The sequence below is a fragment of the Rhipicephalus microplus genome, chromosome 9 (genome assembly GCF_043290135.1).
Source record: "Rhipicephalus microplus isolate Deutch F79 chromosome 9, USDA_Rmic, whole genome shotgun sequence".
Classification (NCBI taxonomy): domain Eukaryota; kingdom Metazoa; phylum Arthropoda; class Arachnida; order Ixodida; family Ixodidae; genus Rhipicephalus; species Rhipicephalus microplus.
In genome coordinates, this window is record NC_134708.1 from 7,929,360 (window position 1) to 7,941,069 (window position 11,710).

General features: G+C 44.4%; 1 protein-coding gene across 1 annotated transcript; it reads left to right on the forward strand.

Annotated features, from left to right (window-relative positions):
• Positions 1 to 1,388: 1,388 nt before the first annotated feature.
• LOC119163412 (uncharacterized) lies at positions 1,389 to 10,863 on the forward strand. Its single transcript, XM_037415401.2, has 2 exons — positions 1,389 to 2,549; positions 5,009 to 10,863. The coding sequence occupies exons 1-2, from the start codon at positions 1,920 to 1,922 to the stop codon at positions 5,297 to 5,299; spliced, it is 921 nt and encodes a 306-aa protein (XP_037271298.2). The 5' UTR covers positions 1,389 to 1,919; the 3' UTR covers positions 5,300 to 10,863.
• The last annotated feature ends 847 nt before the right edge of the window (positions 10,864 to 11,710 follow it).

An 11,710-nucleotide genomic window follows, 5' to 3' on the forward strand; every position in this document is an offset into this window, starting at 1 on the left:
TACTTAGAAAATAGCAGAAGGCCGAACCAAAAAGAACTATCGGGACTCGCTCGCTGGATTCCGTGCCGACTGGTTGTGCCCTCGCGATCTCCGACGTCAGCGTAGCTCTGGCCGACTGGGCTCGCCCTACGTACGTCATCTCCTGACGCCGACCTCCGACGACAGCGTAGCTCTGACCGACTGGACTTGCTCTACGCCACCTACTGACGCCGACAAGAGCTCTCGCAAGTGGTGCCCCGTCCTCGGACTCCTGTGACCGTGTTTTTATCTTTCCTATCTCTCCTATCCCCTCGATATGTCGTGGTAGTAGTGGTTAGTAAGGAAAGGAAGAAGGCACCTAATTTCTGTCTGCCGATAGGCGACGCGGCGCAGTGCCCTATAGGGGTGGAGGGAAGGAGGGATAAAAAGAATAGAAGGATATAGATGAAGAAATAGAGAGGCAAGCGACGGAAAATAGAAGGCGATAGGAAAGTGGGGATCCGGCCGAAGCAGTCCAAGGGCGGCCCTAGGACTGCTTCGACCGGATAAGTGACCGGATTGCCATTTATGTCGTCGCTCTCTGGTTTTCCTCATCTCTCTTTCTCTCTCTCTACACCTTTATTCCCATCCTTTAATCCCTCCTCACTTCATCCATTGTGAGCTGCTGCTGAGGTGTCGCACCCTGATGCAGACAGTTGCGGGGCTCACTTTTCTCTTCTTTTCCTTCTTATACATAAACACTCCCCCCCCCCCCCAAAAAAAAAGAACTATCGGTTAAGAAGAAGGTGAAGGAAGCTGAGACCGATATGTGGAGAATTGGCATGATTAACAAATCTGCACTAGAGATCTATCGAACTTTTAAGCAGGAAATTGCCAAGGAAGGGACCTATATCATAATACTCGGGGTAGTTCTCTACTGTTTGAGGCGAGAACGGGAGTATTGCGAACCAAGACATATCGGGCCAAATACGAAAGGGTAGACGCGGTATGCAGTGCGTGTGGAGAGGAAGAGGAAGGTGCCGAACACTTGATAATGTCCTGTAAAGGGCTTCACCCTATAGTTCAGGATGATGGCGCAGAGTTTTTCAAAGCACTGGGGTTTAGGGACAAGGAGGGCAAAATAGATTTAAACGGGTATAATTAACTATAAGAAGGTTCTTTGATTGGTGGCTAAAGCCAAGGCACGAGTGAAAATTAAACCTTTTACTGCAAAGTACCAGACTTCAACTTCGCTATTTAAAGGAAAAAAAAAAGATAAATCAAGTTTTTGATTCACTAAGTATTACGGCCAGGTGGCGTTAGCCGCCGCCCAATTTAAAGGGTACAGCTTTATCAATCCATTCAATCATCTATCCATCCATCCATTGTATCAAGTGCCTTCCTCTTTTAACCATACATAACCTTTTCTTTATTTCTCTATGTTTTAACCATTTCCACCACCACCAGAGATAAGGAGGGAGATGCTGTAGATTCGAGTTAGTGGACCACGCGGCAGGTATTTAGTAAAGGGCTTCAGAAATGAGGCACCTTCTTTTTTAATCACTACCACCAAAGTGGTAGGCTTTCTGTGCTACCACCATCTAGTAAAGGAGGCATTGCCACGACAGAACTCCTACCACTAAAAGGTGTTCTGTGCTAAAAGTTGCCAGTGCTTTTAGCGTTCTGCCGCTGTTCTGGCCGACGAGTTTTGGCGCGTTCGAAGAAACGCGTACTATTTTAATCGCGTGTCAACGCGCCTCATTTTGATTGAGTACCGCGGCGTTTCGACACTGTGCACGCGCGCTATTTCGCCGGTGTGTTCGCAACAGGCGCTCTTCAGAAGAACGCGCTGCAACCCGCGCTCGCTAGCGAGTCGCGAGGCCGTTGTTGTGCGGTTGGATAACGTGAAGGGACACACGGGTGGTCCATGATTCTGTCGGCACGTTGGTCTTTGCGCGCAGATGGAGCCCAACCGAGGTGGTTTAGCTCGGCTGAGAACAACGCCGAGGCGCTCAACACTCTCGCAGCCGAACAATAACAGCATTAGCCCGCCGCAGCCTTCGTCCACCTCAGCCGAGCCACAGTGGACTGCGAGTGAAATCGACCAACTCGTGGAACTGATCTCGGGTCGCGCTTCTGTGCTGCTGGGCTCCGTCGACGGCACTTCGAAGCGCGTCGCTTGGGAAGAGGTTTCGCAGCGACTCAAAAGGAGCGAAGAGGAAGTCCGCCGCAAGTGGAAGAGCATTGTTGCCGATCTGCGTCAGGGAAAGCGCTCGACGCCGTTCAAGCCGTACGAACTAGCCGCGTTAAAAGCGCTCGACGTTGTGGACCGATCCGGCGAACGTTCACGCCCGCCAGCGTCGCAGGAACCGCAACTTCAAATCGTACCCACAAGTGTGCGCTCTATTTCAGCAGACACCTTTTTGCACCAAAATACGTCGCACGTGCCTACCATGGCGTCCCCTCTCAGCGTCATCCAGCCAGTGGCTGGACTTAGCATCGTGGCCTTGAATCGGGAAGTGTCCATCACACCCGTGAAGCCACCCCAGCCTCAACACAGCAGCTCGCGGGATTCGTCGGAAGAGCTGCAGGTAAGTGCTGGAAAACTCCCCGCGTCCACATCGTGTTGTGTCCTTATCAAGAAAGACGCACATTTAGGCACTACTAACTGCAAGACGAGCGCTGTCTAAATGTTTCTTTCAAGATGCTTCACCAACTAACCCCCCCCCCCCCCCCCCCCCCTCAAATGAGCACTTCTGTGAAATCGCGCTGTGGCTTGCTTGCCACAACATGTTATGCAGAAAGCGTCCAGGAATTAATGTAGTGCTGCTGTGCTAGATAGGTATTTAAAGTACTCAGTCTAGTGCATACCATTACAGAATTTAGATTTGTTGGTAATTAGTTTTTTGAAATGTTCTACCAACTAGCCCAACAACAAATTCTTTCACAATAGTGCTTACATACTCATGTGTGTAGTTAGCTGCGAGAAATATGGGGTAAATAGTGCTCCAATGTGTGACTACAGCTTTTATATATGCAGTGCTATACTCCAGTTTGTCAGCATTGTCAACATTTTCGTGCAAGCATCATTTGCACAAAATATGATAAGTGAATCAACATATTTGCACAGCGCAAGACTACGACTAGTTATGACATAACTACAGAAGAGACAAGGACAGAAAGAGCGCTGTTTCTGTCCTTGTCTCTTCTGTAGTTACGTCGTAACTACTCGTAGTCTTGCGCTGTGCAAATATGTTGATTCCCAATCGCCAACTAGCCCAAGCACCTGTCTTATCATGCTAAGTGAGATGTGTACATCATAAGGATCTCTTTGCACTACATTCTCATGTGCCAGTCACAGTGAATATGCCGTAATTTAGGCATGGTTTACTGCACCTGTCTTGTATGATGAGATTGAAAGGTCTATTAATTTCTCTTGGACATTGTGAACTGATTCATGGTGGCACTGCACTCTAGCATTCATTTCACGAGTTCAATGTAGTAGTGTCGGCACCAAGAGCATAACTGCCGTGCAAGACATGACCCTAGCAGAAGGCTTGTTAGAAATCTGCTCTATTGTACTGTTTTGACATCACATTTCTGCTGAACTTGCTGAAACGATCTTTGCACGATAACAGCTCCCAGACAACCCTACCATTAACAAGTTTAGTTAGTGCAGGGTGAATTGAATCAACCTGAAATGATAAAAAGAAAATAAATGAATGGTTCTGTTCATGCTTAGGCCTGCATTGAACATAACCTGAGGGTATCAAAAGCATGAATACTTGTGTGACGCTGAGAAAAGCTGTTTGAACTCCAACCAAAGTAAAGTAAATGAAAATGAAAAACCCGATTTTTCGGAACCTAAGTGGAGGACAAGACTAATACTCCAGTCATGACATGACGGCTTGAAACATCAGTCGTTTCCTCTGAACCTTTCCCCCATTGTATCCACAGGAACTACGCTTCGCGGCAAAACGTGGAGTCGTTAACCGCTGCACAAGTGCCTTCAAGACGCTGCAGCAACGTTGCCACAGTCCCCCGTGGGGAAGGAACCAAGTCGGTTCCGAAATGCCATGTTTTTGTGTGTTCATGTTGTGATGTTAACGTGGGTTCAGGATTCGCTCCAGAATTGATTGATTGATATGTGTGGTTTAACGTCCCAAAACCACTATATGATTATGAGAGACGCCGTAGTGGAGGGCTCCGGAAATTTAGACCACCTGGGGTGATTCGCTCCAGAAAGAATAATGCAGCACGCAAGTGGAAAAACACGCGTAAGACACCTTTACAGACACGACAGGACGCAACGAATAGAGAAAAACAGTTAAATTTGACATGAGGGCTGTTACGCGAAATAGTCAAGCAGTAGTGTACAGTTTTTTGTCGAAGCCGATGAAGTTGCCGAGTTGAAGGCGCCGTGCGTAGACCATCTGTCCGATGCCGTAGCTCGGCGTTTGGTATGGCCGCGTGATGTCAAGAAGGTCCACTCTGTGGCCGTTGATGCCGGGACTCTGCGCCCAAGGGACCCACTCCACGGTGGACGCCCTCGGCCTGTGCGTGCTCGTGGGCTGAACCCTGAGTGTGCCTGTCTGCCCACAGCGTCAAGACCTTGGCCCGGCCTCGTGCACGTTCCCCAGCCCGATCTCCTCGTAGCGGAACAGGCGGGAGCGCTCTAAGTCGAGGCAGCAGGAGGTAGAGCTCCGGGTTCTTCCATGGACCGGACGCCCAGCGAAAGAGAGCCCAGCTTTGCAATTCCGACTCTCGTGCATGGCCTACGCTGTCTCGAGACACGCCGCGCACACGATCGCCGTCCTCTTCGCCCCCGCACGGTGCACACATTCAAAAGGCCACACAAGTCGCCACCGCACGGCGTACTGTTTTGTTTTTGCACATTTCAACCCGTGCGCACCATATATTATGACACATGTGCTTTACTTTAGGTGGAGTTCAAAGCTTTTCTTAGTTTACTTACCCAACCAGACAGACTTCTGTATAATGTTTACATTCTGTGTCACTGCATCCTTCTTGCCTCAACTGCCTTTTGCAGGTGTTGCGGTGCTGCAATTCCGTGCACACACAGACACCACCTGTGCCAGATGAACCCAGTGCCAAGAAAGCACGCCACAGCTCTTCCTCCCACGCTGACACGACGGCCCTACTGCAGAGGTTGGTGTATCTGGAGGAACGTCGAGTCGCACTACAGCAGGAGCAGCTAACTGTGGACCGGGAAAAAGTGAAGTGCGTGCGTGATTTGTTAGCTGTTCTCGGCAGAAATGACCGGACAGTTTCTGTACCTAATGGAGACGTGGTTGGCGCTGTTGTGTCATCACTATCGTAGACTGATCGACCGGGTCGGTGATGACTTCGCTTCGACCACATTGTACCTGGTTACAAGTTGCTGGTGCATTGTTGGCAAATTGAGAAGAGATGCTGTGCAGGACAGAAACTAATATATCATGTGAGGTATCGACCAAGTTTAGGTGCCCTTATGCCAGCGTTCCTTTGTACAGGGTGGTTACAGCATCTGCTGTTTGACCGCATATGACATCACGCAACGCGATAGCTCCACTGGACACCCATAATGGCGGCAGCATGGTCAGTGGTTTTCACCATACTGTGCGAAAGAACTCTGGCATCAAGACATCCTAAACAATGTTATGCTACGACACATAATGGTCCAGCGTTGGTGTTTTGAGGCTACACTTCACACATTAATTATTGACTCATAGTATTGACTGTCATCAAACATGTCGTGCTTTGCCAGGTGTCAGCATCCGATAAAAAACAAGATTGTTTCTTTCACTTAAGTCAAGAACGAGGTAATATCAAAAGAGCAGTATGCATTGCAACTTGTGTAAGCTTTGTTTGTTGTGGCAACATTCCACATGTACTACTGCTGGACTGTCCTTTTCCTGCTTCTGTGAGCTTGAAATCAGTGGCCTCAATATCGCAACTCGAGACCAGAAGTAGTACTAGGTAAGGCAGTAGAGCGATTTGGTTAGAACCGGGCGTAGTTCACACACTTTTGTCCCCTCTCATATATGCAATACATGGATGCACAATAGCTGTAACTGCAAGTAAAGTCACAAATCATTTTCTGTCTATTATTCACATAGTGCAGCTGTTGACATCTGTGGCTACCTTTTGAGTGCTAAGTGGTATGTGCAGCCACTTTCACTTTGGGTAGTACCTTTTGGCATCAGCGGCTAAGAATAGCGAGGATGCTCATGGTTATGGTGGTTGCTGTTTATAGCATAACTAGCTTATTGCTAAAACACCAATCATAATGGTGGAAGTATAAAGCCTGGCAGTTCCATCTATTTCGGAACTGTGATTCCAGTTTTCTGTTTTGTGTATGAGCACTCTTACCTGGCTTCCAGTGCCCCAGCACGATCAAGTGCAGTGGCACAGCATCCCAAAGTTGCATCAACTGATGCGCTATTGATGGGTTTAAACATTTTATTGGCACCAGCATTTTATGCCTTTGTTCAAGCACAGATTTTCTTTGTGGGTATTACTCATATGCAGTCTAAAAGAAATGAACTTTCTTTGTACACAGAATGTTTCGGAAAAGAAGTCATATAGGACAAAACGTTCTGTTTTATCTGACTTCTTTTCTAAAACATTCTGCTCACAAAGAAAGTTTATTTATTCCTTTTAGAATGCAGTACTATCCAGCCTAAGTAGCAACCTTTTCCCAGTGTGACTCATTGAAAATGCTTGATGCATGACTGTGCTGCCTTTGTGCAGGGGTATGTTCACATGTGTCAATACTGTTGGGACTTGAAGAGCATTTGATAAATCATCATGCTTTAGCAGCCTCAAAAACATATATCTAAGACTGTCTTACAGAGAGGTTTGCTGAAATGACAGACCTATTCTTTTAAAAAAAAGGAGGGGGGAAGGGGCTAGCCATTAGCGATTAAGTCATTACGGCTGTTATGCAAAGCTTGCATAACAGTTTGTGAGCAAAATCTGTCTGCTATATTAACACAGGTTGCTTGTCAAGTAAGTACTCTGAATTAAGGTGCTTATGATTTATATTTTGCATTTCATTGTTGATGTCACCTGGCTTGCTACCATTCACATGGGGATATGTATACAGTGTTGACGGATGGACATCTACAAATAATCCTAACAGTATTAGTGAGCAGTTCAGTTTTTCATCTTTAAGGTTATGCCAGATTCATCTATCGAAAATACTTGCATTGTTATCGGCTTATGTGGGAAAAAGGTAATTTCTCTCTAGAGAATGTGTTTGTAAAATATGCTTCGATGTGCCTTCAGTAGAATGCATCAGGCACCAGCAAGTTGAAAAATTCTGTGTGCCCAATTGACGGTAAAAGTTTGGGTTTCTCATTGATCTTCATAATGTAAAATACTGCATTGTCATTGCCACTGGTGGCCATATGTGAATACAGCCACTAACATTAGGGCATGCACAGAGTTCATTGTGAATAAGTTGTACATTGAATGAATGCCAAACATATTGAAACTGCAGTACTGCAGTCGCTAGTCAACGGTGCTGTCGTGAGCGGAATATAAGAGCGCAGTGACAGCCTAGTTTTGTACCTCTTGTAGCTAGTGAATGTTCAGTGGCCTGCGACATCGTAACTGCATTTCATGATGAAAATTTTTCGGTGACTTCTTTTCTTGTAACAAGACTTCTAAGCAGCTTTTTCAGTTCAGGAACCACAAGCGCAGTGGTATTCACTCGAATGTACCACTGCCTGCACTGCCACGTTACAAAAGCTTACTCTGCTAGCTCAAATGAGCTTGCAGCTGAATTATAGGCTGTACCATATTCGTGCTATAGCCTAATTAATTTTCTGACCAGAAAAGCCTAAAAGGTTATGCTAACATCACAATCTTGATTTCCTTTTGGTTATAGCTGCATCCATATGATCTCATTCGAAGAGACGGCTTGCTAGCAGAAACACAAGACAGCAGTAACCCCACAAGACGTGTCGCCACTTCCGTCTTGTGTCTGTGTTTGCTCACCCCGTCTTTTAGAATGAATACTTACCAACCAGCTTCGCTCTCTGCTATTCTAAGATCTCACTTTGCAAGGGCTACTGTGCCTTTTCACTGTGACAGCATGTTCAATTAGCTATCTGTGGCATGTGTGTTTGTCCAGCTTTCCACAGTGCAGAAAACTGTCAGTGTGTAACTTGCCATGAATGTGTGTACCAAAGGTTATGGTACTACACTTTTGATGCATGAGGCTCATGTAACAACTCGGAATGCTTCAATTTTGTTTCTTTTATTGAATATCTGTCAGTGTTCTTTATGTTTTTCTTTTCTTATGTGTTCTGATATTTTACTCCACACTCTATTTTATTCCTTCGCACAGGATTTCGTACTAACTGTGTACTAGGAGCCCCGATTTTGTTTTTTACATTACCATATCTACTTGTTACTGTTAAGCACAGGGGCCGATATCCAAAATAATCTCTGTTATAGGTTTGCACATTTCTACGCTTTACTCATATTTTCGTCTTTTTGTGTGCAGACATAATAGCAATAACACTTGTTGTTCTTATTTGTAATTTGAAGCAAAGCACGCTTCCACAGTAACTTTAAAAGCGAGAACTGCTTAGCAGGAATCGGTATGATGATTTTGAGTGGTCACTAGTGTTTAGTCGTTTAATGAGCATTTTGTCAGCTGTTTATCAATGTTTAGTTTGGTTTCTGGTATCTCTCCACCAGAATTTGCTGACATTTAAATGATTTGATTTGATTGATATGTGTGGTTTAACGTCCCAAAACCACCATACGATTATGTGAGACACCATAGTGGAAGGCTCCGGAAATTTTGACCACCTGGGCTTTTTAAGGTGCACTCAAATCTCAGCACACAGGCCTACAGCGTTTTCGCCTCCATCGAAAACGCAGCCGTCGCAGCCGGGATTTGATCCCGCGACCTGTGGGTCAGCAGCCGAGTACCTTAGCCACTAGACCACCGCGGCGGGGCGCCATTTAAGTGAGGTCATTCAGTTATAAAATTATCCGAGTGTGTTTTAAGGCTTTCGGTTTCCCTCTGTGAGCTGTGTTTTCCACCATTACTTTTTCTTATTTTCTTTATTTGCTCAGAACCATCTTGTGTTAGCTGCATGGTGGAGCTATGGAGAATAGTGGGTATGGACTTTTTTTTTTTTTTTTTTGTTCTTGCTTCGCAGTAATGTTCTAGTGGCTAAGGTACTTGGCTGTTGACCCGCAGATTGCGGGATTGAATCCCAGCTGCGGCGGCTGCATTTTGGGATGGAGGCGAGAATGCTGTAGGCCCGTGTGCTCCGATATGAGTGCACGTTAAAGAACCCCAGGTAGTCGAAATTTCCGAAGCCCTCCACTATGGTGTCTCTGATAATCATATGGTGGTTTTGGGACGTTAAACCTCACATATCAATCAATCAGTTTTTTTTTCCTAAGGTGTGGCAAATTACATTCGACATACATGGTTTAAACTCTACAAAATTCTCCAGAATTGTGTTAAAAAAATGCTAAGGCTTTAACACATTTTTATATAGTGACGATTGTTTCAATTGTAATTATGTTGTAATGAGACGTTCAAGAAAATTTTAACATAGATTTAAAGCAGATATCTGCAGCTTTCTCAAATTTAGTTGTAATATTGATTACAAGCATAGAGGCAAGTCATGTTATAAAGTTTGATGTTAATATTGTGAGTTAATGAGCCTGTTTATATCTAGTGAATTCAAAAACTTTCATCGCAGCTTTTTTGCTTGATTACCGCTTTATGACTTGCTAGATGCGCTACTTGACTGTAGAAGTTGTGCAAATGTATGTATGTGTGTGTATGAGGGGGCATGGCAAACACAGCAAAATTACTTGGGTGTCTCATGCAAGACACTGGTTACCTGGTAGATCAGATACACTGCATAGGCAAAACCCTTATGAAAAAGGTTGGTTTAAACGGTAATAAAGGAAACAAACAGGACTTCCTTGATTATTCAAATACAAAAAGAAGATACACTGCGTTCCATGATCTCCAACACCATGGCAAGATCAACTTTGTGCAGAATATGCTTTGGCTTGTGATGAAATTTCGACAGTAGCAACCATCTCTGTAGTATCACCCCCCCCTGTCTGGAATGCAAATTCATACTCGGTGTGCTCAAATGATTGTTGTAATTGGTCCATTGATTGGTCATTGCTAATTTATCTATGTGGTCATTGCTTTAATGACTTTCATTGATAGTATACTGAAAGTTTCGCTGAAAGTGCACTTTCAGTAAAGGTGTACTTTCACTGAAAATTGCTGAGTAATGAACTACAAATTTGCACATTGTATTGCATATGTAGTGTTCCTATTTTATAAAACGAAGTTTTTCGGGTCTTGTGAGGACCCCGTGCAGTTTTCGACAAAAGAACTCTAAGAAATGGGAATATTTTGTACTGCGTCATTCCTATGTTTTGAAAAGCTAAATGCATAACCCCCGGCCATCTGCCCGTGCATAAGTCATCTCAGCCCGTTGTACCTGTGGTGAAAGAGGCCTTAATTACAGCCACACCAGTACACTGCCGTGTAAAACATTTCATTTTATGTGGTGTGCAATTCATCAGAAAATATTTTTTGGCCTGCCAACATGACTGCATTGCCACAAGAATATTAATACTGATGTTATTCATTTCATGTTCCTATTTATACTTACTCAAGAATATTTCAGAGAAAGTTTTTATGCTATGTTCAGCTTGATATTTTTTTTAACCCCAATTCTCTCAAAGACTTCGTGTTATTTCATGTTTCCAACATTAAGCCACACATTTCAGCAGAAAGTGTTGTGATAGTGTGGATTTATTTGAGATATGATTTGTGTTTTAAATAGAGTTTCTGATACAATTTCTCTAATAAATGAATAAATAAAATGTGCAACTAGCAAATGTTCGTAGCAGCATATTTTTGCCTTGAACTTGTTGGTTGCTTCAATGTGTGTGTGTTCATATATGATCTTTGTGCAATTTAAAAAAGAAGGTTCCTGTGGGAAGAGGCTTGGTAAATTGGAAAAGATGCAGAAGCAAAAAAAAAAGTGTGTTAATATTGCTTTGCAACATCCTTCACCACCTTATTGAAGGGACACTAAAGGCAACTATTAAGTCAACGCTTATTGTTGAAATAGCGGTCCAGAAACCTCATAGTATTACCTTTGTGCCAAGAAAGTGCTTATTTTGAAATAAAATCGCGTTTTAGTAGTCCGCATTGGGTTATCGCGCTTCTAATTACCCGCCTCAAGCGGAACATGTCACGTCACTGTTGCCGTGCACAACGTTGCCCAGCTTTACGGCACGGCCACCAACACTAGTAGCAGAAGAACAAAAGTAGTGGAAGCCACAGCAGCAACAATGGCCATTGAATAGGAGATGTGCTTGGTTCAACTGGGCGCTGCTAGATGGCACGACCTGTCCACTTTAACCAGGCGAAAATTGAATTTTCGAACCACTCGTGCCATGCCCCACAGTTACATCCGGTGGTTCTTTTTTCCATCTATCAAACAGAAACAAACAAGCAGCATTGCATTACGTCTCTTGATGCAAGGAAGGTTGTTTATTTAGTGCTGCTAGTTTGATTATTAGAGATTAATTGTAGGCGGTACCACTCATGTTATCGGGCTAATTTGGGAATGCCTTACGCGAAACGCATGTGTTCTTGTGCATTTATTTGAATTTCTCAGTAAGTAGGGCCCTGCTGTTGATAATATTGTCATTTTATGTGTTGTCATACATTGAGCTT

Bases quoted from the DNA above. Each gene is read 5' to 3' on its own strand.
- LOC119163412 (XM_037415401.2), top strand. From the start codon at position 1,920: ATGGAGCCCAACCGAGGTGGTTTAGCTCGGCTGAGAACAACGCCGAGG. The intron at 2,550-5,008 runs GTAAGTGCTGGA...TGCCTTTTGCAG, and splicing joins ATTCGTCGGAAGAGCTGCAG to GTGTTGCGGTGCTGCAATTC.